Below are 27,712 nucleotides of genomic sequence, written 5' to 3'. Positions count from 1 at the left end.
CCCTCAGTCACTACTTCGCTAGTGAAAACTCCCACGATATCAGCACCGATTGGGAATGAATTATCATGCATATGAGTCTCAACTGGATGAGTATACGTCGGGTTCTGAATAGCTGCTTGTTGGGAAGCATATTGATGTTGATGCAAACCAGGCAAAGGATGATTACGAACAGGAGAAAACCCGGGTGGGTAAGTTGGTATTTCCTGGTGCAGATGATTCTCAGGAACCTCCAATGTTTCATAATTTTCAGCTACTCCTTTTCCCTTCATTAGCAACGTCATATTCTTCATCAATAAGGCCATTTGTTCTTTTATTTATGCTATATCCTGATTCTGACTCTGTTCCCTTGTTTCATGCTCCATGTTCTCAGCGATTTTCGATTGCAGACGAGTTTGATAGGGGTGACGATGTTGCTTCTTGGAAGCTATGATTAATGATGTGACAAACCCCTAATTTAGAAAAAAATTTAGCAAGATTAGTTGACTTGTTTTGTTATTTTTCTTATGCATGCCCGTGTTTTATTTACGTAAATCCCATATAGCCATTGTAATTTGAAAAGATAATAAAAACAAAACATTATTTCATTAAAACAACTTGTACATGTGGACATTTTTTACGCCATCCTTTTTCAATTAAAAGATGTTTTGAAAATATTATCAAACCAAATTGCAATGTGCCTATGTGAATGCCATGGGAAGAAAAATCAAGGATGAAGATTATTAACACAAAAGAAATGTAGGAAACAGACATTAGCACCAAATACCAAAGAAAGAGATAAATAAATCACACAAAAAGTAGAATATGCGGTGAGGATGTCTTCCATATCCATGCGGAGATGGAATCTCACGAGAATAGTGGTCAACCCTCTCTAATACTAAAGGTAGAGCCCGGGTGGTAGGCTTTAGTGAGTGTAAATGTATGAGATGACAAATAATTTACCACAACAAAATAAATCAATATCTCTAACATATAAAGGAAACAAACAATTAACCATACAAAAAGAAGCAACCGTAGCCAATCAATTAATCATATGGGCTTGATCCTCTTAGGTTTAAAAACCTGGTATCCCCAGCAGAGTCGCCAGTTGTCATAACCAGGGTCACGACGCAGACCGGCGTTGGAGGATGAAAAATGTTTAGAGTCGCCACCAATTGATTTAAGGTGCAATTGGACACCGTAAAGACCTGCGAACCAGAGAAAAAAGGGGTACGGGGATCGATTGAGTGTGGGGAAGGTGTTAGGCACCCCACAACTCCCGTTTGAGAACGGTTACCCTAATTAATTTAATGGCTATTTCTTGGAAACTTGCTCTTTGCAAGGTATGATTGTTTTGAGAAAAAATTTGTATGAAAAATACTATCAACTTATGATAGTTTTTGGGAAAAAGTTGGGAATATTACTATCAACTTTTGATAGTTTTTATTTGGAAATACACTACCAACTTTTGGTACGTTTAATAAAAATACACTACCAACTTTTGAGAGGTTTATTGAAAATACACTACCGACTTTTGATAGTTTTTAAATGAAAATATACTATCAACTTTTGATAGTTTTAATGAAAAAACACTACCAACTTTTGGTAGGTATAAATGAAAATACACTATCAACTTTTGGTAGGTTTAATGAAAATACACTACCAACTTTCGGTAGGTTTAAATAAAAATAAACTATCAACTTTTGATAGTTTTTATTGAAAATACACTACCAACTTTTGGTAGGTTTAATGAAAATATATTATCAACTTTTGGTAGGTTAAATTTTAAATACCAACTTATGGTATAAATAATCATTTGGGAAAGTGTCATATATCAATTTAACCTATTATTGCCAACTTATGGCAAATTCATAAATGAAATCAAATAAGGCCCATAATCCAAATAAAGGAAATCAACTTATGATTTCCTTGATTGAAATGGCCTACATTCAACTTTAAACTCATACACTCATAGTAAATAAAAATAATTCGAATAATAAATGTCCAAATTATACCAGTCAACATAGATGAATTAAACTACACAACATGAGGCCTAAATATACACGGATTGCAATAAACCAGCAAAATCCTGAAATCGCACAAGCTTTCATTAATTCCGGTCCAAATAGAGTCCAGAAACCTATCCAAAAACAGCCCCCAAATTATCCAGAAAACAAACCACAAACTGCCTAAAAACTGCACAGAAATCTACTCAATACAGCCCTGAAATTAACCAGAAAACTGCACAAAAAACTACCCAATACAGCCCATAAATTAACCAGAAAATTGCACAAAAATCTGCCCAAAATAACATCAAAATCCGATATCAAAATCAAATATTAACATGGTAAGCATACAAAGATCCTAGCCAAGAAATCAAATCTAGATATTCTTTTCAGCAAGGCAAAATAGATGTAAAGAATGTTTACCTATGAAGAACAAAACTCAAAAGATGATAATGAGCTAAACCCTTATTTCCTCTTTTTCTTTTTCTTCTTCTTTCTCTTTTCTTCCTCTCCTTTTCTTTCCTTTTTGTTATGCCGGCTGTCCCTTTCTCTTTTCCTTTCTCTCACCCCTCCTCTCTTCCTTGGCCTTTTTTCTTTTCTTTCTCCCTCAAATTCCAAAACCCTCTTTTTCTTCTTTTTTTCTCCCCAAACTTTTGTGCAACCGATTCCTCTCCTCTTGTTGGCTCCCCCTCCCCTCCTATTTAACTTGTATTTTATGTTAAATGCCAAAAATGCCCTTTAAACCCTAGTTTTCCTTCTTTGTTAAAAACCCTCAAGAGCACCCTTTTTTGTCCTTTCCATTCTTTTACAAAACCCTAATAAAGGTACCACTTTTCCCTTCTTAAAGTTTTTATTTATTATTTATTTAATTCTCCTATTTTTTTAGATATTTTCTAGGGTTTAGTTCCCTTGGGCTTGGGTTTGGGTTTGAATTTTTATGGGCTTATGGTCCAAGAAATGGGCTTTAGGATTTTTGTATGCTTGTGGGTCCAAGAAACAGGCTTTGAGTTTTCTATAAGCATGAGGGCCCATGAAACGGGCTCTTGAATTTTGAATTTTTACATTACTATTATTATTATTTTTCTATTTTTTTATGCTTTTTTGCCGGACGAAAACCGGTTACTACATAAAGCATCAATGTGGACCGTTGTACTCTATTTAGTGTTCTTAGACTTCTAACTTGCTAGTTTAGCTTTCGTGCAACGCTTCGTAAGTTAAAGATGCGAACAGACCAAGTTATATTTTAAATTGCACAAAAACGTGAAAAGCTCATCTGTGGAGGGAGTTGAGCAATTCCAAAGCATCAATGTGGACTCGTACTCTATCTAGTGTTCTTAGAAGTCTAACTTGCTAGTTTAGCTTTCGTATAACGTTTCGTAAGTTAAAGAAGCGAATAGACCAAGTTATGTTTTAAATTACACAAAAACATGAAAAGCTCGTCTATGGAGAGAGTTGAGCAATTCCAAAGCATCAATGTGGACCGTTGTACTCTATTTAGTGTTCTTAGAAGTCTAACTTCCTATTTTAGCCTTCGTGCAACGTTTCGTAAGGTAAAGATGCGAATAGACCAAGTTATGTTTGAAATTGCACAAAAATGTGAAAAGCTCGTTTATGGAGAGAGTTGAGCAATTCCAAAGCATCAATGTGGACTGTTGTACTCTATTTAGTGTTCTTAGAAGCCTAACTTGCTAGTTTAGCTTTCGTGCAACATTTCGTAAATAAAGATGCGACTAGACCAAGTTATGTTTGAAATTGTACTAAAACGTGAAAAGCTCATCTGTGGAGAGAGTTGAGCAATTCCAAAGCATCAATGTGGACCGTTGTACTCTATTTATTGTTCTTAGAAGTCTAACTTGCTAGTTTCGCTTTCGTGCAATGTTTCGTAAGTTAAAGATGCGAATAGACCAAGTTATGTTTGAAATTACACAAAAACTTGAAAAGCTCGTCTATGGAGAGAGTTGAGCAATTCCAAAGCATCAATGTTTACCGTTGTACTTAGGGGTGTAAAAAACCAAACCACACCGCAATCCGAATCGTAAACCAAACCAAAAATAAGCATTTGGTCTGGTTTCTCAGTTTACGGTCCGATTTCGGGTTAGAAAATACAAGTTAATCGATTTTCGGTTTACGGTCTGGTCTCAAAAATTATAATTCGGTCTCAAACCGAAAACCGAATAGTATTTTAGGTTTAATAATACTATTATAGTTTTATATAAGTAATAATATATATATAAATTAGTATGTAATATACTTTTATATGCTAATATAATCTAATTAAGTAATTAACCATCATCTAATCTAGACATAAGTCACGTAAGCACATAACTAATAGTCTAATATCTAAATCGTAGGTTTTAGCTTTACCGTTTTAGGTTTCTCTGAGGAATAGAAAAAGAACTAAGAGGTAACTAAGGGTTAGAGACTTAGAGGCGGGCAGGCGGCTGAGTGGCTGACGGCCAGCCTGGCTCTGACTGGTTGAGAATCGTCGCCTCATCGGAGACAGACTTGAGAGGGTAGAGCAACGGAGCCAGATAGGACTATAGGAGTTCAGTCTTCATCTTGGTTGAGAGCTGTTGGACGTCGAACTATTGACTACTCAGACAATTCACAGACGATTGTTGTCGGAGACGAAGATAGTTACAGCATACCGCTGATTTGCAAATTGAGAGCCCTAATAGGTATATTCGAGATTTTATCTAACCCTAGTTTATCGATTGTCGACATCATACGCGATTTAATCTAACCCTATATTTTTCGATTTTGTATTGAAGCCTTATAGGACTCTCATATATGCGAAAGAGTCTCTTCTCCATCCATAATCAAACCCAGACAGTGACTCACGATTCATCAATTTAAATGGTAATGATACTTGACTACTTGTTTATTTGTTCTAAATCTTTTGATTAGTGATTTTGAAATTGTATACCTGTGACTTGTCATTATTCACTGTCAATATGCTCTTGCTACTGTTCAATGGCTACTACTTAGTTTGCTTTAATTGAAAAATCAAAATGCTTAAATAAAGGTTTAACTTGTTTAAATGGCTACTGGCCTACTGCTTACTGCTTAGTCTGCTTAGTCTTATCAATTATCATGTGTCTTTCATCTGTAGACAATTTGGCATGTAAAATCTATTTGTTTTACTTGTTGTTTAGTTAATTAGTTGTTCTACAGGTTAACTTGTTTAGTTGATTGACTTGTTTTATATGTCATACACTTTTATATGCTTAGTCTGCTTTAATTGAAATTTGAAAATGAAATTTTTCTTACTTCTTTAGTTGTTCTACATTTCTACAGGTTTTACTCTATCATTTTGTTTTTACAATTAACTATCAAAAATGTGTTAACCTTTTGTGATGTCTACCTCTCAATCAATCTCTCACTCTAACGATAGTTTTGAAGAACATAACTCTGAAGAAGAGCACATGCTAGAAGAAGATGGAGGTGGAGCTGCCACTGGTGTAGAAAGCTCCATTCCAAACTTAGGCACCCAAGCAAATGCAAGTGAGGCTACAGGTGTCACGGGTACTTCGAAACGAAAAAGAAAAGCACCGATGTCTAGGTCTGCAGTGTGGTATGATTTTACAAAGGACAAAACCCATGAGACTGCCACTTACAATCATTGTGGGATTGTATACAAGAACAACTCATCAAAGAATGGAACATCCACATTGAAGCAACACTTGACGCGATGCCCACGCGTACCTAGGCCAAGTGGTGAACAAACTGAATTGTCATTGCAAAGCAATCAAGCAAGAAAGGGGGACCTTTCAACATGGAGGTATGATCCGAAGGTTGCACAGGATGAGTTAACTTGCATGATAGTTGAATGCGAGTTGCCTTTCAAGTTTGTTGAGCAGCCACGATTTAGGAGTTTTGTGCATGCATTGAATCCAAGATTCAATGTGCCTTCAAGGCCAACTGCTAGAAAGAACGTTGTTGATCTATATGAAGATACGAAGAAAAACATGATGCAGGTGTTCCAAAACAATGGATCAAAGGTTTCTTTAACCACAGATGCGTGGACATCAGAGCAAAGACAAAACTATATGGTCATCACTGCTCACTTCATTGATAGGGAGTGGAAGTTGCAAAAGAAAATTATCAACTTCACCACAATTAAGAGCCACAGAGGTGAGGCTATGGGTAGAGTAATCAAAGAATGATTAAAAGAATGGGAGATCAAGAAATTGTTTACTATTACAGTGGATAATGCCAGTGCAAATGATAATCTTGTCAATTATTTGAAAAGGAGATTTGCAAGTCTCATGCTAAGTGATTATGTGCATGTGAGATGTGTTGCACACATAATCAATCTAATTGTTATGGAGGGCATCAAAGAATCCATTGCATCAATTGATCGGGTTCGTGCAGTTATTAAGTTTATGAGAGCTTCTCCTGCTAGGATTCAAAAATTCAAAGAATGTGCGGAGATGGAGAGAATTCCAAGCAAGGCCTCATTATGCTTAGATGTGTGCACTAGGTGGAACTCGACTTATTTGATGCTAGATACTGCTATGAAGTTTGAAACTGCATTTGAAAGATTCGAGGAGTTAGAGCCACAAATTACAAGTGAGGTTGCGGTGGAAGGTGGCATGCCTAAGCAAGAAGATTGGTGGAATGTGAAAAGATTGGTTACTTTTCTTCAATACTTTTATCAGCTTACTTTGAAGGTTTCTGGCACTTCTTACGTTACTTCGAATCAATTTTTTCATGATTTAAGTGTACTCTTTTATGTATTAAAAGAGATGAAGTCTTCGGATGATCCTCAGATGAGTTCGATGGCTGATAAGATGATTGGAAAGTCTAAGAAATATTGGGGAGGAAGATCAAATAAACTAAACATTTTGCTGATTGTGGTAGTTGTGTTTGATCCGAGATACAAATTGCAATATGTGACTCTGGCTTTGAAAGAGATGTATACAGAACAAATTGCAATAGAAGTGGCTGAGAAGGTGAAATCCACCACATTGAAGTTGTTTAATGAATACCAAAATGAGCAATCTTTGCAAAATCCAAGTCGATTCGAGTCTTCTTCAGTAGCTAGCATTAGAGATGAGGAGCAAACGACTGAAAATAGAGCAAGAGCTATATTCAAAAAGTTACAAACAGTAGTTGGAGGTGGAGAAAGCCAAACTGAATTAGATAAATATTTAGGAGAAGGCAATGAAATTGTCAAGGATGGTGAGGATTTTGATGTGCTGACTTGGTGGAAGATTAATTTTGTTAGGTTTCCTGTCCTCTCGGCTATAGCCCGTGACCTCTTGGCGATTCCCATTTCTGCTTTGGCATCTGAATCGGCTTTTAGCACGGGTGGACGAGTTCTTGATACATTTAGGAGTTCCCTCACTCCTAAAATTGTTGAATCACTTATTTGCGTGGACGATTGGCTTGGAGGTCTACCTCTTCTTCAAACATTAATGGTGGTGGAAGATTTGGGAGAGCAAGAGGCCTTTGAACAAGGTAAAATAAATTACACTTTATTTTTTATGACTGTTGAAGCACTTATTCATGATTATCTAATTGTTGTCTATGAACTTTCTTTTTGATCACAGAATTGGCAAAAAGCAAGAATAGGGTTGGTAGTTCAAGAGCAACGCAGCCTCCAATGTGAAGATATTTTACAGGTATACTAATTTAGAGGATCACTATAGTGAATAGTAAGTTCTTTCTTAGTTTCTTTTGTTGTACATAGTACATTAGCAACTTTAATATTTTTATTCTTAAGTATATACGAATGTGTGTTTCAAATTTATAATTAGGTGGTGGTCCCGTGCCTATCGATTACAATAGAAATGGAGTCTGAATGTGTGCAACTGTTTTTAGCTTTTCATGTTCTAGACTTTGGATTAATGTAACATTTTGAACTACTGAACTTAAGAACTGTTTTCATGTTTAATTTTTGTGATTGTTTTAATGTTTTTAATTGCCAAGGACTCAATGAGTGAAGGATTAGTGGATTACTGTATCTCTGTAGTTGTAATTCATTAATTACCTTTTGTGTTTGTCTGTTTGAGTGAAGGATTAGTGTTCTTCACTTCTTAATGTGATTTATTGATTTGCTTATTCGCATTTGAAATGTTATTATTTGAGAATTGAGGAAATTCAAGAATGTATGTTTGACAATTGTGATTTACCAATTTGCATATGAACATGCGATCAGTGATTTCCAGTTTCCACAGAATGCAATTTGCATTTGAAACAGATACATAATGTAGGTAGCAATAGACTAGCAGGATCAGAAATTCATAAATACAAATAATTATCCAGTTTAAACCGGCAAAATCGAAAACCAAAACGAATTTTTCTGTCCGATTTAAAATGGGTTGTACAGAATAAACGGTCTGGTCCAGTTTATAAAAAGAACAAATCGAAAATATTCGCTTTGATGGTTCCCGGTTCCAAACCGAACCGTCAAACCGAATTTCCACCCCTAGTTGTACTCTATTTAGTGTTCTTAGAAGTCTAACTTGCCAGTTTTGCATTCGTGCATCGTTTCGAAAGTTAAAGATGCGAATAGACCAAGTTATGTTTGAAATTACCCAAAAACTTGAAAAGCTCATCTATGGAGAGAGTTGAGCAATTCCAAAGCATCAATGTGTACCGTTGTACTCTATTTAGTGTTCTTAGAAGTCTAACTTGCTAGTCTAGCTTTCGTGCAACGTTTCGTAAGTTAAAGATGCGAATAGACCAAGTTATGTTTGAAATTGCACAAAAACGTTAAAAGCTCGTCTGTGGAGAGAGTCAAGCAATTCCAAAACATCAATGTGGACCGTTGTACTCTATTTAGTATTCGTAGAAGTCTAACATGCTAGTTTTGCTTTCATGCAACATTTCATAAGTTAAAGATGCGAATAGACCAAGTTACGTTTTGAATTGCACAAAAACGTCAAAAGCTCGTCTATGGCGAGAGTTGAGGAATTCCAAAGCATCAATGGGGATCGTTGTACTCTATTTTGTGTTCTTAGAAGTCCAACTTGCTAGTTTAGCCTTCTTGAACGTTTCGTAAGATAAAGATGCGAATAGACCAAGTTATGTTGAAATTATACAAAAACATGAAAAGCTCGTCTCTGGAGAGAGTTAAGCAATTCCAAAGCATCAATGTGGACCATTATACCCTATTTGGTGTTCTTAGAAGTCTACCTTGCTAGTTAAGCTTTCGTGCAACGTTTCGTAAGTTAAAGATGCGAATACACCAAGTTATATTTGAAATTGCACAAAAACGTGAAAAGCTCGTCTGTGGATAGAGTTGAGCAATTCCAAAGCATCAGCGTGGGCTGTTGTACTCTATTTAGTGTTCTAAGAAGTCTGACTTGCTAGTTTAGCTTTCGTGCAACGTTTCGTAAGTTAAAGATGCGGATAGACCAATTTTTGTTTGAAATTGCAAAAAAAGGTGAAAAGCTCGTCTATGGAGAGAGTTGAGCAATTTCAAAGCATCAATGTGGAACGTTGTACTCTATTTAGTGTTCTTAGAAGTCTAACTTGCTAGTTTAGCCTTCGTGCAATGTTTCGTAAGTTAAAGATGCGAATACACCAAGTTATGTTTTAAATTGCACAAAAATGTGAAAAGCTTTTCTGCGGAGAGAGTTGAGCAATTCCAAAGCATCAATGTGGACTGTTGTACTCAATTAGTGTTCTTAGAAGTATAACTTGCTAGTTTAGGTTTCGTGCAACGTTTCGTAAGTAAAAGATGGAAATAGACCAAGTTATCTTTTAAATTGCGCAAAAACGTGAAAAGCTCGTCTGTGGAGAGAGTTGAACAATTCCAAAGCATCAATGTCGACCGTTGTACTCTATGTAGTGTTCTTACAAGTCTCAGTTGCTAGTTTAGCCTTCGTGCAACGTTTCATAAGGTAAAGATGCGAATAGACCAAGTTATGTTTGAAATTGCACAAAAAGCTGAATAGCTCGTCCATGGAGAGAGTTAAGCAATTCCAAAGCATCAATGTGGACCGTTGTACCGTATTTAGCGTTCCTAGAAGTCTAACTTGCTAGTTAAGCTTTCGTGCAACGTTTTGTAAGTTAAAGATGCGAATAGACTAAGTTATGTTTGAAATTGCACAAAAAAGTGAAAAGCTCGTCTGCGGAGAGAGTTGAGCAATTCCAAAGAATCAATGTGGACTGTTGTACTCTATTCAGTGTTCCTAAAAGTCTAACTTGCTAGTTTAACTTTCGTGTAACGTTTTCTAAGTTAAAGATGTGAATAGACCAAGTTTTGTTTGAAATTGCACAAAAACGTGAAAAGCTCGTCTGTGGAAAGAGTTGAGCAATTCCAAAGCATCATTGTGGACCGTTGTACTCTATTTTGTGTTCATAGATCTCTAACTTGCTAGTTTTACGTTCGTGCAACGTTTCGTAGGTTAAAGATGCGAATAGACCAAGTTATATTTGAAATTACACAAAAAGTGAAAAGCTCGTCTGTGGAGAGAGTTGAGCAATTCCAAAGCATCAATGTGGACCGTTGTACTCAATTTTGTGTTCTTAGAAGTCTAACTTGCTAGTTTAGCCTTCATGCAACGTTTCATACGATAAAGATGCGAACAAACCAAGTTATGTTGAAATTTTACAAAAACGTGAAAAGCTCGTCTCTGGAGAGAGTTGAGCAATTCCAAAGCATCAATGTCGACCGTTGTACTCTATTTAGTATTTTTAGAAGTTTAACTTGCTAGTTTAGCTTTTGTGCATCGTTTCGTTAGCTGAAGATGCGAATAGACCAAGTTATGTTTGAAATTGCACAAAAATACGAAAAGCTCGTCTGTGGAGAGAGTTGAGCAATTCCAAAGCATCAATGTGGACCGTTGTACTCTATTTAGTGTTCTTAGAAGTCTAACTTGCTAGTTTAGCTGTCGTGCAACGTTTCGCAAGTTAAAGATGTGGATAGACCAAGTTTTGTTTGAAATTACAAAAAAAGTGAAAAGCTCGTCTATGGAGAGAGTTGAGCAATTCCAAAGCATCAATGTGGACCGTTGTACTCTATTTAGTGTTCTAAGAAGTATGATTTGCTAGTTTAGCTTTCGTGCAACGTTAGGTAAGTTAAAGATGCGGATAGACCAAGTTTTGTTTGAAATTGCAAAAAAAGGTCAAAAGCTTTTCTTTGGAGATAGTTGAGCAATTCCAAACCATCAATGTGGACCGTTGTACTCTACTTAGTGTTCTTAAAAGTCTAACTTGCTAGTCTAGCTTTCGTGCAACGTTTCGTAAGTTAAAGATGCGGATAGACCAGGTTTTGTTTGAAAATGCAAAAAAACGTGAAAAGCTCGTCTATGGAGAGAGTTGAGCAATTCCAAAGCATCAATGTGGACCGTTGTACTCTATTTTGTGTTCTTAGAAGTCTAACTTGCTAGTTCAGCCTTCGTGCAACGTTTCGTAAGATAAAGATGCGAACAATCCAAGTTATGTTGAAATTGTACAAAAAGTGAGAAGCTCGTCTCTGGAGAGAGTTGAGCAATTCCAAAGCATCAACGTCGGCCGTTGTACTCTATTTAGTATTTTTAGATGTCTAACTTGCTAGTTTAGCTTTCGTGCATCGTTTCGTTAGCTGAAGATTCGAGTAGACCAAGTTATGTTTGAAATTGCACAAAAATATGAAAAGCTCATCTGTGGAGAGAGTTGAGCAATTCCAAAGCATCAATGTGGACCGTTGTACTCTATTTCGTGTTCTTAGAAGTCTAACTTGCTAGTCTAGCTTTCGTGCAACGTTTCGTAAGTTAAAGATGCGAATAGACCAAGTTATGTTTGAAATTGCACAAAAACGTTAAAAGCTCGTCTGTGGAGAGAGTCAAGCAATTCCAAAACATCAATGTGGACCGTTGTACTCTATTTAGTATTCGTAGAAGTCTAACATGCTAGTTTTGCTTTCATGCAACATTTCATAAGTTAAAGATGCGAATAGACCAAGTTACGTTTTGAATTGCACAAAAACGTCAAAAGCTCGTCTATGGCGAGAGTTGAGGAATTCCAAAGCATCAATGGGGATCGTTGTACTCTATTTTGTGTTCTTAGAAGTCCAACTTGCTAGTTTAGCCTTCTTGAACGTTTCGTAAGATAAAGATGCGAATAGACCAAGTTATGTTGAAATTATACAAAAACATGAAAAGCTCGTCTCTGGAGAGAGTTAAGCAATTCCAAAGCATCAATGTGGACCATTATACCCTATTTGGTGTTCTTAGAAGTCTACCTTGCTAGTTAAGCTTTCGTGCAACGTTTCGTAAGTTAAAGATGCGAATACACCAAGTTATATTTGAAATTGCACAAAAACGTGAAAAGCTCGTCTGTGGATAGAGTTGAGCAATTCCAAAGCATCAGCGTGGGCTGTTGTACTCTATTTAGTGTTCTAAGAAGTCTGACTTGCTAGTTTAGCTTTCGTGCAACGTTTCGTAAGTTAAAGATGCGGATAGACCAATTTTTGTTTGAAATTGCAAAAAAAGGTGAAAAGCTCGTCTATGGAGAGAGTTGAGCAATTTCAAAGCATCAATGTGGAACGTTGTACTCTATTTAGTGTTCTTAGAAGTCTAACTTGCTAGTTTAGCCTTCGTGCAATGTTTCGTAAGTTAAAGATGCGAATACACCAAGTTATGTTTTAAATTGCACAAAAATGTGAAAAGCTTTTCTGCGGAGAGAGTTGAGCAATTCCAAAGCATCAATGTGGACTGTTGTACTCAATTAGTGTTCTTAGAAGTATAACTTGCTAGTTTAGGTTTCGTGCAACGTTTCGTAAGTAAAAGATGGAAATAGACCAAGTTATCTTTTAAATTGCGCAAAAACGTGAAAAGCTCGTCTGTGGAGAGAGTTGAACAATTCCAAAGCATCAATGTCGACCGTTGTACTCTATGTAGTGTTCTTACAAGTCTCAGTTGCTAGTTTAGCCTTCGTGCAACGTTTCATAAGGTAAAGATGCGAATAGACCAAGTTATGTTTGAAATTGCACAAAAACCTGAATAGCTCGTCCATGGAGAGAGTTAAGCAATTCCAAAGCATCAATGTGGACCGTTGTACCGTATTTAGCGTTCCTAGAAGTCTAACTTGCTAGTTAAGCTTTCGTGCAACGTTTTGTAAGTTAAAGATGCGAATAGACTAAGTTATGTTTGAAATTGCACAAAAAAGTGAAAAGCTCGTCTGCGGAGAGAGTTGAGCAATTCCAAAGAATCAATGTGGACTGTTGTACTCTATTCAGTGTTCCTAAAAGTCTAACTTGCTAGTTTAACTTTCGTGTAACGTTTTCTAAGTTAAAGATGTGAATAGACCAAGTTTTGTTTGAAATTGCACAAAAACGTGAAAAGCTCGTCTGTGGAAAGAGTTGAACAATTCCAAAGCATCATTGTGGACCGTTGTACTCTATTTTGTGTTCATAGATCTCTAACTTGCTAGTTTTACGTTCGTGCAACGTTTCGTAGGTTAAAGATGCGAATAGACCAAGTTATATTTGAAATTACACAAAAACGTGAAAAGCTCGTCTGTGGAGAGAGTTGAGCAATTCCAAAGCATCAATGTGGACCGTTGTACTCAATTTTGTGTTCTTAGAAGTCTAACTTGCTAGTTTAGCCTTCGTGCAACGTTTCATACGATAAAGATGCGAACAAACCAAGTTATGTTGAAATTTTACAAAAACGTGAAAAGCTCGTCTCTGGAGAGAGTTGAGCAATTCCAAAGCATCAATGTCGACCGTTGTACTCTATTTAGTATTTTAAGAAGTTTAACTTGCTAGTTTAGCTTTCGTGCATCGTTTCGTTAGCTGAAGATGCGAATAGACCAAGTTATGTTTGAAATTGCACAAAAATACGAAAAGCTCGTCTGTGGAGAGAGTTGAGCAATTCCAAAGCATCAATGTGGACCGTTGTACTCTATTTAGTGTTCTTAGAAGTCTAACTTGTTAGTTTAGCTGTCGTGCAACGTTTCGCAAGTTAAAGATGTGGATAGACCAAGTTTTGTTTGAAATTACAAAAAAAGTGAAAAGCTCATCTATGGAGAGAGTTGAGCAATTCCAAAGCATCAATGTGGACCATTGTACTCTATTTAGTGTTCTAAGAAGTATGATTTGCTAGTTTAGCTTTCGTGCAACGTTAGGTAAGTTAAAGATGAGGATAGACCAAGTTTTGTTTGAAATTGCAAAAAAAGGTCAAAAGCTTTTCTTTGGAGATAGTTGAGCAATTCCAAACCATCAATGTGGACCGTTGTACTCTACTTAGTGTTCTTAAAAGTCTAGCTTGCTAGTCTAGCTTTCGTGCAACGTTTCGTAAGTTAAAGATGCGGATAGACCAGGTTTTGTTTGAAAATGCAAAAAAACGTGAAAAGCTCGTCTATGGAGAGAGTTGAGCAATTCCAAAGCATCAATGTGGACCGTTGTACTCTATTTTGTGTTCTTAGAAGTCCAACTTGCTAGTTCAGCCTTCGTGCAACGTTTCGTAAGATAAAGATGCGAACAATCCAAGTTATGTTGAAATTGTACAAAAAGTGAGAAGCTCGTCTCTGGAGAGAGTTGAGCAATTCCAAAACATCAACGTCGGCCGTTGTACTCTATTTAGTATTTTTAGATGTCTAACTTGCTAGTTTAGCTTTCGTGCATCGTTTCGTTAGCTGAAGATTCGAGTAGACCAAGTTATGTTTGAAATTGCACAAAAATATGAAAAGCTCGTCTGTGGAGAGAGTTGAGCAATTCCAAAGCATCAATGTGGACCGTTGTACTCTATTTCGTGTTCTTAGAAGTCTAACTTGCTAGTTTAACTCTCGTGCAACGTTTCGTAAGTTAAAGATGCGGATAGACCAAGTTCTGTTTGAAATTGCAAAAAAACGTGAAAAGCTCTTCTTTGGAGATAGTTGAGCAATTCCAAAGCATCAATGTGGACCGTTGTACTCTATTTAGTGTTCTTAGAAGTCTAACTTGCTAGTTTAGCTTTCGTGCAGCGTTTCGTAAGTTAAAGATGCGGATAGACCAAGTTTTGTTTGAAATTGCAAAAAAACGTGAAAAGCTCATCTATGGAGAGAGTTGAGCAATTCCAAAGCATCAATGTGGACCGTTGTACTCTATTTTGTGTTCTTAGAAGTCTAACTTGCTAGTTTAGCCTTCGTGCAACGTTTCATAAGATAAAGATGCGAACAAACCAAGTTATGTTGAAATTGTACAAAAATGTGAAAAGCTCGTCTCTGGAGAGACTTGAGCAATTCCAAAGCAACAATGTCGACCGTTGTACTCTATTTAGTATTTTTAGAAGTCTAACTTGCTAGTTTAGCTTTCGTGCATCGTTTCGTTAGCTGAAGATGCGAATAGACAAAGTTATGTTTGAAATTGCACAAAAATATGAAAAGCTCGTCTGTGGAGAGAGTTGAGAAATTCCAAAGCATCAATGTGGACCGTTGTACTCTATTTCGTGTTCTTACAAGTCTAACTTGCTAGTTTAGCTCTCGTGCAACGTTTCGTAAGTTAAAGATGCGAATAGACCAAGTTATGTTTGAAATTGCTCAAAAACGTGAAAAGCTCTTCTATGGAGAGAGTTGAGCAATTCCAAAGCATCAATGTGGACCGTTGTACTCTATTTAGTGTTCTTAGAAGTTTAACTTGCTAGTTTAGCTTTCGTGCAACGTTTCGTAAGTTAAAGATGCGAATAGACCAAGTTATGTTTGAAATTGCACAAAAATATGAAAAGCTCGTCTGTGGAGAGAGTTGAGCAATTCCAAAGCATCAATGTGGACCGTTGTACTCTATTTAGTGTTCTTAGAAGTCTAACTTGCTAGTTTAGCCTTCATGCATCGTTTCGTAAGATAAAGATGCGAACAAACCAAGTTATGTTGAAATTGTACAAAAACGTGAAAAGCTCGTCTCTGGAGAGAGTTGAGCAATTCCAAAGCATCAATGTCGACCGTTGTACTCTATTTAGTATTTTTAGAAGTCTAACTTGCTAGTTTAGCTTTCGTGCATCGTTTCGTTAGCTGAAGATGCGAATAGACAAAGTTATATTTGAAATTGCACAAAAATATGAAAAGCTCGTCTGTGGAGAGAGTTGAGCAATTCCAAAGCATCAATGTGGACCGTTGTACTCTATTTCGTGTTCTTAGAAGTCTAACTTGCTAGTTTAGCTCTCGTGCAACGTTTCATAAGTTAAAGATGCGAATAGACCAAGTTATATTTGAAATTGCACAAAAACGTGAAAAAGCTCGTCTGTGGACAGAGTTGAGCAATTCCAAAGTATCAGCGTGGACGGTTGTACTCTATTTAGTGTTCTAAGAAGTCTAACTTGCTAGTTTAGCTTTCGTGCAACGTTTCGTAAGTTAAAGATGCGGATAGACCAATTTTTGTTTGAAATTGCAAAAAAAGGTGAAAAGCTCGTCTATGGAGAGAGTTGAGCAATTTCAAAGCATCGATGTGGACCGTTGTACTCTATTTAATGTTCTTAGAAGTCTAACTTGCTAGTTTAGCCTTCGTGCAATGTTTCGTAAGTTAAAGATGCGAATACACCAAGTTATGTTTTAAATTGCACAAAAACGTGAAAAGCTTTTCTGTGGAGAGAGTTGAGCAATTCCAAAGCATCAATGTGGACCGTTGTACTCTATTTAGTGTTCTTAGAAGTATAACTTGCTAGTTTAGGTTTCGTGCAACGTTTCGTAAGTAAAAGATGCAAATAGACCATGTTATGTTTTAAATTGCACAAAAACGTGAAAAGCTCGTCTATGGAGAGAGTTAAGCAATTCCAAAGCATCAATGTGGACCGTTGTACCGTATTTAGTGTTCTTAGAAGTCTAAGTTGCTAGTTTAGCCTTTGTGCAACGTTTCATAAGGTAGAGATGCGAATAGACCAAGTTATGTTTGAAATTGCACAAAAACCTGAATAGCTCGTCCATGGAGAGAGTTAAGCAATTTCAAAGCATCAATGTGGACCGTTGTACCGTATTTAGTGTTCTTAGAAATCTAACTTGCTAGTTAAGCTTTCGTGCAATGTTTTGTAAGTTAAAGATGCTAATAGACTAAGTTATGTTTGAAATTGCACAAAAACATGAAAGCTAGTCTGTGGAGAGAGTTGAGCAATTCCAAAGAATCAATGTGGACCGTTGTACTCTATTCAGTGTTCTTAAAAGTCTAACTTGCTAGTTTAACTTTCGTGCAACGTTTCCCAAGTTAAAGATGTGAATAGACCAAGTTTTGTTTGAAATTGCATAAAAACGTGAAAAGCTCGTCTGTGGAAAGAGTTGAGCAATTCCAAAGCATCATTATGGACCGTTGTACTCTATTTAGTGTTCTTAGAAGTCTAACTTGCTAGTTTAGCCTTCGTGCAATGTTTCGTAAGTTAAAGATGCGAATACACCAAGTTATGTTTTAATTTGCACAAAAACGTGAAAAGCTCTTCTCTGGAGGGAGTTGAGCAATTCCAAAGCATCAATGTGAACCGTGGTACTCTATTTAGTGTTCTTAGAAGTATAACTTGCTAGTTTAGGTTTCGTGCAACGTTTCGTAAGTAAAAGATGCAAATAGACCAAGTTATGTTTTAAATTACACAAAAACGTGAAAAGCTCGTCTGTGGAGAGAGTTGAACAATTCCAAAGCATCAATGTGGACCGTTGTACTCTATTTAGTGTTTTTAGAAGTCTAAGTTGCTAGTTTAGCCTTCGTGCAACGTTTTGTAAGTTAAAGATGCGAATAGACTAAGTTATGTTTGAAATTGCACAAAAACGTGAAAAGCTCGTCTGTGGAGAGAGTTGAGCAATTCCAAAGAATCAATGTGGACCGTTGTACTCTATTCAGTGTTCTTAAAAGTCTAACTTGCTAGTTTAACTTTCGTGCAACGTTTCCTAAGTTAAAGATGTGAATAGACCAAGTTTTGTTTGAAATTGCACAAAAACGTGAAAAGCTCGTCTGTGGAAAGAGTTGAGCAATTCCAAAGCATCATTGTGGACCGTTGTACTCTATTTTGTGTTCATAGATGTCTAACTTGCTAGTTTTGCGTTCGTGCAACGTTTCGTAGGTTAAAGATGCGAATAGACCAAGTTTTATTCGAAATTGCACAAAAACGTGAAAAGCTCGCTTGTGGAGAGAGTTGAGCAATTTCAAAGCTTCAATGTGGACTGTTGTGCTCTATTTAGTGTTCTTCGAAGTCTAACTTGCTAGTTTAGCTTTCGTGTAACGTTTCATAAGTTAAAGATTAAAGATGCGGATAGACCAAGTTCTGTTTGAAATTGCAAAAAAACGTGAAAAGCTCTCCTTCGGAGATAGTTGAGCAATTCCAAAGCATCAATGTGGACCGTTGTACTCTATTTAGTGTTCTTAGAAGTCTAACTTGCTAGTTTAGCTTTCGTGCAGCGTTTCGTAAGTTAAAGATGCGGATAGACCAAGTTTTGTTTGAAATTGCAAAAAAACGTGAAAAGCTCATCTATGGAGAGAGTTGAGCAATTCCAAAGCATCAATGTGGACCGTTGTACTCTATTTTGTGTTCTTAGAAGTCTAACTTGCTAGTTTAGCCTTCGTGGAACGTTTCGTAAGATAAAGATGCGAACAAACCAAGTTATGTTGAAATTGTACAAAAATATGAAAAGCTCGTCTCTGGAGAGAGTTGAGCAATTCCAAAGCATCAATGTCGACCGTTGTACTCTATTTAGTATTTTTAGAAGTCTAACTTGCTAGTTTAGCTTTCGTGCATCGTTTCGTTAGCTGAAGATGCGAATAGACAAAGTTATGTTTGAAATTACACAAAAATATGAAAAGCTCGTCTGTGGAGAGAGTTGAGCAATTCCAAAGCATCAATGTGGACCGTTGTACTCTATTTCGTGTTCTTAGAAGTCTAACTTGCTAGTTTAGCTCTCGTGCAACGTTTCGTAAGTTAAAGATGCGAATAGACCAAGTTATGTTTGAAATTGCACAAAAATATGAAAAGCTCGTCTGTGGAGAGAGTTGAGCAATTCCAAATCATCAATGTCGGCCGTTGTACTCTATTTAGTATTTTTAGAAGTCTAACTTGCTAGTTTAGCTTTCGTGCATCGTTTCGTTAGGTGAAGATGCGAATAGACAAAGTTATGTTTGAAATTGCACAAAAATATGAAAAGCTCGTCTGTGGAGAGAGTTGAGCAATTCCAAAGCATCAATGTGGACCGTTGTACTCTATTTCGTGTTCTTAGAAGTCTAACTTGCTAGCTTAGCTCTCGTGCAACGTTTCATAAGTTAAAGATGCGAATAGACCAAGTTATATTTGAAATTGCACAAAAACGTGAAAAAGCTCGTCTGTGGACAGAGTTGAGCAATTCCAAAGCATCAGCGTGGACGGTTGTACTCTATTTAGTGTTCTAAGAAGTCTAACTTGCTGGTTTAGCTTTCGTGCAACGTTTCGTAAGTTAAAGATGCGGATAGACCAATTTTTGTTTGAAATTGCAAAAAAAGGTGAAAAGCTCGTCTATGGAGAGAGTTGAGCAATTTCAAAGCATCAATGTGGACCGTTGTGCTCTATTTAATGTTCTTAGAAGTCTAACTTGCTAGTTTAGCCTTCGTGCAATGTTTCGTAAGTTAAAGATGCGAATACACCAAGTTATGTTTTAAATTGCACAAAAACGTGAAAAGCTTTTCTGTGGACAGAGTTGAGCAATTCCAAAGCATCAATGTGGACCGTTGTACTCTATTTAGTGTTCTTAGAAGTATAACTTGCTAGTTTTGATTTCGTGCAATGTTTCGTAACTAAAAGATGCAAATAGACCATGTTATGTTTTAAATTACACAAAAACGTGAAAAGCTCGTCTATGGAGAGAGTTAAGCAATTCCAAAGCATCAATGTGGACCGTTATACCGTATTTAGTGTTCTTAGAAGTCTAAGTTGCTAGTTTAGCCTTCGTGCAACGTTTCATAAGGTAAACATGCGAATAGACCAAGTTATGTTTGAAATTGCACAAAAACCTGAATTGCTCGTCTATGGAGAGAGTTAAGCAATTCCAAAGCATCAATGTGGACCGTTGTACCGTATTTAGTGTTCTTAGAAGTCTAACTTGCTAGTTAAGCTTTCGTGCAACGTTTTGTAAGTTAAAGATGCTAATAGACTAAGTTATGTTTGAAATTGCACAAAAACGTGAAAGCTCGTCTGTGGAGAGAGTTGAGCAATTCCAAAGAATCAATGTGGACCGTTGTACTCTATTCAGTGTTCTTAAAAGTCTAACTTGCTAGTTTAACTTTCGTGCAACGTTTCCCAAGTTAAAGATGTGAATAGACCAAGTTTTGTTTGAAATTGCATCAAAACGTGACAAGCTCGTCTGTGGAAAGAGTTGAGCAATTCCAAAGCATCATTATGGACCGTTGTACTCTATTTAGTGTTCTTAGAAGTCTAACTTGCTAGTTTAGCCTTCATGCAATGTTTCGTAAGTTAAAGATGCGAATACACCAAGTTATGTTTTAATTTGCACAAAAACGTGAAAAGCTCTTCTCTGGAGGGAGTTGAGCAATTCCAAAGCATCAATGTGGACCGTTGTACTCTATTTAGTGTTCTTAGAAGTATAACTTGCTAGTTTAGGTTTCGTGCAACGTTTCGTAAGTAAAAGATGCAAATAGACCAAGTTATGTTTTAAATTACACAAAAACATGAAAAGCTCGTCTGTGGAGAGAGTTGAACAATTCCAAAGCATCAATGTGGACCGTTGTACTCTATTTAGTGTTTTTAGAAGTCTAAGTTGCTAGTTTAGCCTTCGTGCAACGTTTTGTAAGTTAAAGATGCGAATAGACTAAGTTATGTTTGAAATTGCACAAAAACGTGAAAAGCTCGTCTGTGGAGAGAGTTGAGCAATTCCAAAGAATCAATGTGGACCGTTGTACTCTATTCAGTGTTCTTAAAAGTCTAACTTGCTAGTTTAACTTTCGTGCAACGTTTCCTAAGTTAAAGATGTGAATAGACCAAGTTTTGTTTGAAATTGCACAAAAACGTGAAAAGCTCGTCTGTGGAAAGAGTTGAGCAATTCCAAAGCATCATTGTGGACCGTTGTACTCTATTTTGTGTTCATAGATGTCTAACTTGCTAGTTTTGCGTTCGTGCAACGTTTCGTAGGTTAAAGATGCGAATAGACCAAGTTTTATTCGAAATTGCACAAAAATGTGAAAAGCTCGCTTGTGGAGAGAGTTGAACAATTCCAAAGCTTCAATGTGGATTGTTGTGCTCTATTTAGTGTTCTTAGAAGTCTAACTTGCTAGTTTAGCTTTCGTGTAACGTTTCATAAGTTAAAGATGCGGATAGGGCAAGTTCTGTTTGAAATTGCAAAAAAACATGAAAAGCTCTTCTTTGGAGATAGTTGAGCAATTCCAAAGCATCAATGTGGACCGTTGTACTCTATTTAGTGTTCTTAGAAGTCTAACTTGCTAGTTTAGCTTTCGTGCAGCGTTTCGTAAGTTAAGGATGCGGATAGACCAAGTTTTGTTTGAAATCGCAAAAAAACGTGAAAAGCTCATCTATGGAGAGAGTTGAGCAATTCCAAAGCATCAATGTGGACCGTTGTACTCTATTTTGTGTTCTTAGAAGTCTAACTTGCTAGTTTAGTCTTCGTGCAACGTTTCGTAAGATAAAGATGCGAACAAACCATGTTATGTTCAAATTGTACGAAAACGTGAAAAGCTCGTCTCTGGAGAGAGTTGAGCAATTCCAAAGCATCAATGCCGATTGTTGTACTCTATTTAGTTTTTTTAGAAGTCTAACTTGCTAGTTTAGCTTTCGTGCATCGTTTCGTTAGTTGAATATGCGAATAGACAAAGTTATGTTTGAAATTGCACAAAAATATGAAAAGCTCGTCTGTGGAGAGAGTTGAGCAATTCCAAAGCATCAATGTGGACCGTTGTACTCTATTTCGTATTCTTAGAAGTCTAACTTGCTAGTTTAGCTCTCGTGCAACATTTCGTAAGTTAAAGATGCGAATAGACCAAGTTATGTTTGAAATTGCTCAAAAACGTGAAAAGCTCTTCTATGGAGAGAGTTGAGCAATTCCAAAGCATCAATGTGGACCGTTGTACTCTATTTAGTGTTCTTAGAAGTCTAACTTGCTAGTTTAGCTTTCGTGCAACGTTTCGTAAGTTAAAGATGCGAATAGACCAAGTTATGTTTGAAATTGCACAAAAATATGAAAAGCTCGTCTGTGGAGAGAGTTGAGCAATTCCAAAGCATCAATGTGGACCGTTGTACTCTATTTAGTGTTCTTAGAAGTCTAACTTGCTAGTTTAGCCTTCATGCATCGTTTCGTAAGATAAAGATGCGAATAGACCAAGTTATGTTGAAATTGTACAAAAACTTGAAAAGCTCATCTATGGAGAGAGTTCAGCAATTCCAAAGCGTCAATGTGGATCTTTTTACTTTATTTAGTGCTCTTAGAAGTCTAACTTTCTAGTTAAGCTTTCGTGCAACGCTTCGTAAGTTAAATATGCAAATAGACCAAGTTAAGTTTGAAATTGCACAAAAATGTGAAAACCTCGTCTGTGGAGAGAGTTGAGCAATTCCAAATCATCAATGTGCACCGTTGTACTCTATTTAGTGTTTTTAGAAGTGTAACTTGCTAGTTTAGCTTTCGTGCAACGTTTCGTAAGTTAAAGATGTGAATAGACCAAGTTATGTTTTAAATTGCACAAAAATGTGAAAAGCTCATCTATGGAGAGAGTTGAGCAATTCCAAAGCATCAATGTGGACCGTTATACTCTATTTAGTGTTCTTAGAAGTCTAACTTGCTAGTTTAGCTTTCGAGCAACGTTTCATAAGTTAAAGATGCGAATAGACCAAGTTATGTTTTAAACTGTACAAAAACGTGAAAAGCTCGTCTGTGGAGAGAATTGAGCAATTCCAAAGCATCTATGTGTACCATTGTACTCTATTTAGTGTTCTTAGAAGTCTAACTTGCTAGTTAAACTTTCGTGCAACGTTTCGTAAGTGAAAGAGGCTAATAGACCAAGTTATGTTTGAAATTGTACAAAATCGTGAAAAGCTCGTGTGTGGAGAGAGTTGAGTAATTCCAAAGCATCAATGTGGACCGTTGTACTCCATTTAGTTTTCTTAGAAGTCTAACTTGCTAGTTTTGCCCTCGTGCAACGTTTCGTAAGATAAAGATGCGAATAGACCAAGTTATGTTGAAATTGTACAAAAACGTGAAAAGCTCGTCTATGGAGAGAGTTGAGCAATTCCAAAGCATCAATATGGACCATTTTACTCTATTTTGTTTTCTTAGAAGTCTAACTTGCTAGTTAGGCTTTCGTCCAATGTTTCGTAAGTTAACGATGTGAATAGACCTAGTTATTTTCGAAATTGCACAAAAACGTGAAAAGTTCATCTATGGAGAGAGTTGAGCAATTCCAAAGCATCAATGTGGACCATTGAACTCTATTTAGTGTTCTTAGAAGTCTAGCTAGTTTAGCTTTCATGCAATGTTTCGTTAGTTAAAGATGCGAATAGACCAAGTTATGTTTTAAATTGCACAAAAACGTGAAAAGCTAGTCTGTGGAGAGTTGAGCAATTACAAAGTAGCAATGTGGACCGTTGTATTGTATTTAGTGTTCTTAGAAGTCTAATTTGCTAGTTTAGCTTTCGTGCAACGTTTCGTATGTTAAAGATGCGAATAGATCAAGTTATGTTTTAAATTGCACAAAAACGTGAAAAGCTCGTCTGTAGTGAGAGTTGAGCAATTTTCAAAGCATCAATGTGGACCGTTGTACTCTATTTAGTGTTCTTAGAAGTCTAACTTCCTAGTTTAGCTTTCGTGCAACGTTTCGTAAGTTAAAGATGCGAATAGACCAAGTTATGTTTGAAATTGCACAAAAACGTGAAAACCTCGTCTGTGGAGAGAGGTGAGCAATTCCAAAGCATCAATGTGGACCATTGTACTCTATTTAGTGTTCTTAGAAGTCTAGCTAGTTTAGCTTTCATGCAATGTTTCGTAAGTTAAAGATGCGAATAGACCAAGTTATGTTTTAAATTACACAAAAACGCGAAAAGCTCGTCTATGGAGAGAGTTGAGCAATCCGAAAGTATCAATGTGGACCATTGTACTCTATTTAGTGTTCTTAGAAGTCTAGCTTACTAGTTTAGCTTTCGTGCAACGTTTCGTAAGTTAAAGATGCAAATAGACCAAGTTATGTTTGAGGTTGCACAAAAACTTGAAGAGCTCATCTATGGAGAGAGTTGAGCAATTCCAAAGCATCAATGTAGACCGTTGTACTCTATTTAGTGCTCTTAGAAGTCTAACTTGCTAGTTTAGCTTTCGTGCAATGTTTCGTAAGTTAAATATGCGAATAAACCAATGGATGTTTGAAATTGCTTTAAAACGTGAAAAGCTCGTCTATGGAGAGAGTTGAGCTATTCCAAAGCATCAATGTGGAGCGTTGTACTCTATTTAGTGTTCTTAGAAGTCTAACTTGCTAGTTTAGCTTTTGTGCAACATTTCGTTAGTTAATGATGTGAATAGACCAAGTTGTGTTTTAAATTACACAAAAACGTGAAAAGCTCGTCTGTGGAGAGAGTTAAGCAATTCCAAAGCATCATTGTGGACTGTTGTACTCTATTTAGTGTTCTTAGAAGTCTAACTTTCTAGTTTAGTTTTCGTGCAACATTTCATAAGTTAAAGTTTCATGATACTGCATTTCATATTGTACTACTTTGGTTCCGGACAAAAACTATTTTATTCATTGTCTTCGAAAATCTCATGCAGTCATGCCTACTTTCTTTCTATTTTAGTTTTGTCGATATTTTTGAACTTCCCTTGTCATACTCTTATTCTGATTAGGTTTATTGATAATCCTGGATACACTTCTTGGAAATTACGTATTCATACTTATGCATTATATCGGCATTACTACAATCTTGCAAAGTTGTTATCTATAATTTTGGGTATTCCAGAATTCTATGTCGGTAAAAGGCTAGTTTGAGCTCAAAGAAGATAGATAGCATAAATTTATTTTTTTAACGTGGCTATGTTTTGTAGTAGTTATATTGTCGTGATTCTTTGTCAAGTGTTTTACACTTTGACACCAAGAAGATGTCTTGAATTGGTTTTCAACGGGGTAGGGTTATGGGTCATGGCTACGTTCTATAGATGGTTAGATGGGGAAGTTACATATGTTTTATTGTTTTAAGAGGGTTGAAAAAGGAGTAATTTTTAATATGTCAAATTTTGTTTAAAAAAAATAACAAAAAATAAGTCTGATAGCAATGCAGTTGGCTGGTTGAACATTGGACTCAAAATTTCTTTATGCTCGAAAAAAAAAAAAAACTAGTTTAAATTTTTTCGTTGAGATTAATCAGTACCTTTTTTTCCATTCAATTGCTTTTATGAGGATGTTTCCTATGCCAAGGAAGATTGAACATGCTAGTATTGTAAGTGCATTTTGTAGCTTCGCAGATGCTTATTTGTCGCATGTTTGCATAATGGACCACTCCATACACATGGTGGTTATTACTAAATAATCAGTACAAAATGCTTTTGTTTGGCTGTTTTTGCTTCATCCAACCAAGAACTTTATATTCCATCATTCTTATATGGTTTAGGATTTCACCTTGTAATGGATTACTTTGCTTTTCTTTTCAGGGTCTCAAGTTTAAATCAGACCAATCACAAGAAGCCAAAAAGATGGAAAAGCTAAACAACATTTTCTTTGCCTTGATGGCTCGTGGCCCTGATGGTATTGTCTTTCTCTGAACCCTTCCTCTGTTCTCTCGAGATTCTTATGCATGTTCAATGGAAATACATTATTCTACCTTTTGTTTTTTTTTTTTTCCTGGAAGTAAATTAACTTGATGCACTGGTTTATCCTGTGACTGCAATAACGGAATAATCACTAGACACTATGGAACTTGAATTCATAGTTTTATGATATTCAGTTAGCAACCAGTTTCTTGATTGCCAGTGGATGCCATTTATAATAACATAACGTTTTTAAATGTTCCAAACTGGTCAAATGTGTTGATATTTCTTTTTTTTTTTATTTATCTCTTTCTGGTTATGCAGTGGATATTTCAGAGGTCACAGGGAAAGAACAGGCAGAAGTGCAGCAAGCAAAGACAGGAAAGGGAAGGAAACAATGAAGTTAGTTTATGCTAACAGTATGTCGGCAGGGGTTTTAGGAAACTACACTACCTTTTTTTTCCTAATTAAACAATTGAAAAAGCCAGTACTATTGGAAAAAAATTTCTGCAGGAAGGGCATTCTTTTTCTTTGTGATCCCTCTTTTTTTTTTTCCCCAAATCCATTTATATGGCGTGTGGCTTCAGGAAAGATTACTGAAGCCAGTAATTGGCGTCTTTCACTAGTAGTCCAGTAATTGGCATGCCTTATGAGAAGATAAAACCGAGTTCAAGATGGAACATTATTTGCACCCCACCATTTATTAAGTACATCCCAAAAACACTCTAAAAACATTAATCTATAAACATCCCTCATGACCCTATTGATTCCCTCATTTTGTCATTCTCCTTCCTTTTTCTCTTCATTCTCTCCTAAAGAGCTTCTTCCTAAATCGATGGACGATTCTTCAACGGGTTCTTGGCCAGAACCTTGAACGGAGTTATGGGCACAGCCGATGAAGTTGAGTAAAACTTAAAAGATGATAGAAGTTGAGTGCATCTTTGGGTTTCATTTCTTCTTTCTAAATCCACAGGCCAGATAATAGTTTGCAAGAACTAAGGGACAAACTCTTCCCTTCCAATAGACAAAAGGCAAAGGCAACTGAAGCGGTGCCAATCCCATTGCCAACCAGAAGAAAGGAGAGATCTCTTTCTTCTTTGGCAGCCAACATGCCCAAAGTATCGGCCAATCTATTGTGACTCCAATCTATTGTTGCAGTTCCGGTATCAACACCACTCTCTTGTGCATCTCCTTCCCCTCCATCATTATCACCACCGCCGCCACCACCTCTGTTGCCACCACTCTCTTGTCCATCTCCTTCCTCTCCATTAAGATTCTAGGGGTGTAAGTGGTGATTTTAGAAAAAACACAAAATAAGGTGAATTCATAATTTTTAACTAGGGTGTGTACGCAATAAATAATAGGATTCATCGAGTTCAATCCCATGCCCACCAAATATGGACCTTATGTATTAAGAAAAAGGATTGGGCTAAAATCAAATTGTCTCTAAAGAAAGGCTTCATTAGTAGAATGGTGGCCCAGTCAAGATTTCCACTCCCCGTGGATATAAATACTTTTGGGGACTTTTGGAGGCCGGTACACTAGATTATACTTAATTGTAAAAAAGTACAATTACTAAAACATCCTTTTAAAAAAGTACATTGGGGATCATCTTTTACCAAAATAACCTCAATTTTGATTTTCTCTCTCCACGAATTGTGATACAATAGTGATACTTTTAAATAGAAGATCCAATTTAGTGTTCAATTTATATTTTTGGCTCATAAAATGATGATATAAATGTTAGAACGTAAATTTGATAGCATTACATGTCTTTCTGGTTCAGTTATGTCATTTTAGTGGATTTTTTATATTCGTGATACTATAGTGATACATCTCTGCAGCTGTAAATGTTTTTCCAAAACGAGCAAGAGATGTACAAGCCAAGAAAAGAAAACCAAGAAAGGAAAACCAAGAAAGGAAAAGTAATTAGGAAGAAGAAGTATGCATATTGGTTCAATTGTATCATTTTAATGAATTTTTTGTGTTCGTGATACTATAGTGATACATCTCTGCACTTGTAAATGTTTTTTCAAAACGAACAAGAGAGGTAACCAAGAAAAGAAAATCAAGAAAGGAAAAGTAGTTAGGAAGATGAAGTATGCATACTAGTTTCATCATTTTAGTGGTTT

General features: G+C 36.4%; 1 protein-coding gene across 1 annotated transcript; it reads left to right on the top strand.

Moving 5' to 3' along the window:
- Positions 1-5,338: 5,338 nt before the first annotated feature.
- LOC120000621 (zinc finger BED domain-containing protein RICESLEEPER 2-like) lies at positions 5,339-25,981 on the top strand. The gene is made up of 8 exons (XM_038848744.1): positions 5,339-6,116; positions 6,189-7,445; positions 7,538-7,592; positions 24,684-24,808; positions 24,911-24,995; positions 25,252-25,315; positions 25,485-25,578; positions 25,905-25,981. The coding sequence occupies exons 1-8, from the start codon at positions 5,339-5,341 to the stop codon at positions 25,979-25,981; spliced, it is 2,535 nt and encodes an 844-aa protein (XP_038704672.1).
- The last annotated feature ends 1,731 nt before the right edge of the window (positions 25,982-27,712 follow it).

Source organism: Tripterygium wilfordii, chromosome 6, assembly GCF_013401445.1.
Source record: "Tripterygium wilfordii isolate XIE 37 chromosome 6, ASM1340144v1, whole genome shotgun sequence".
NCBI lineage: Eukaryota > Viridiplantae > Streptophyta > Magnoliopsida > Celastrales > Celastraceae > Tripterygium > Tripterygium wilfordii.
This window is presented reverse-complemented; position numbering and strand designations above follow the sequence as displayed.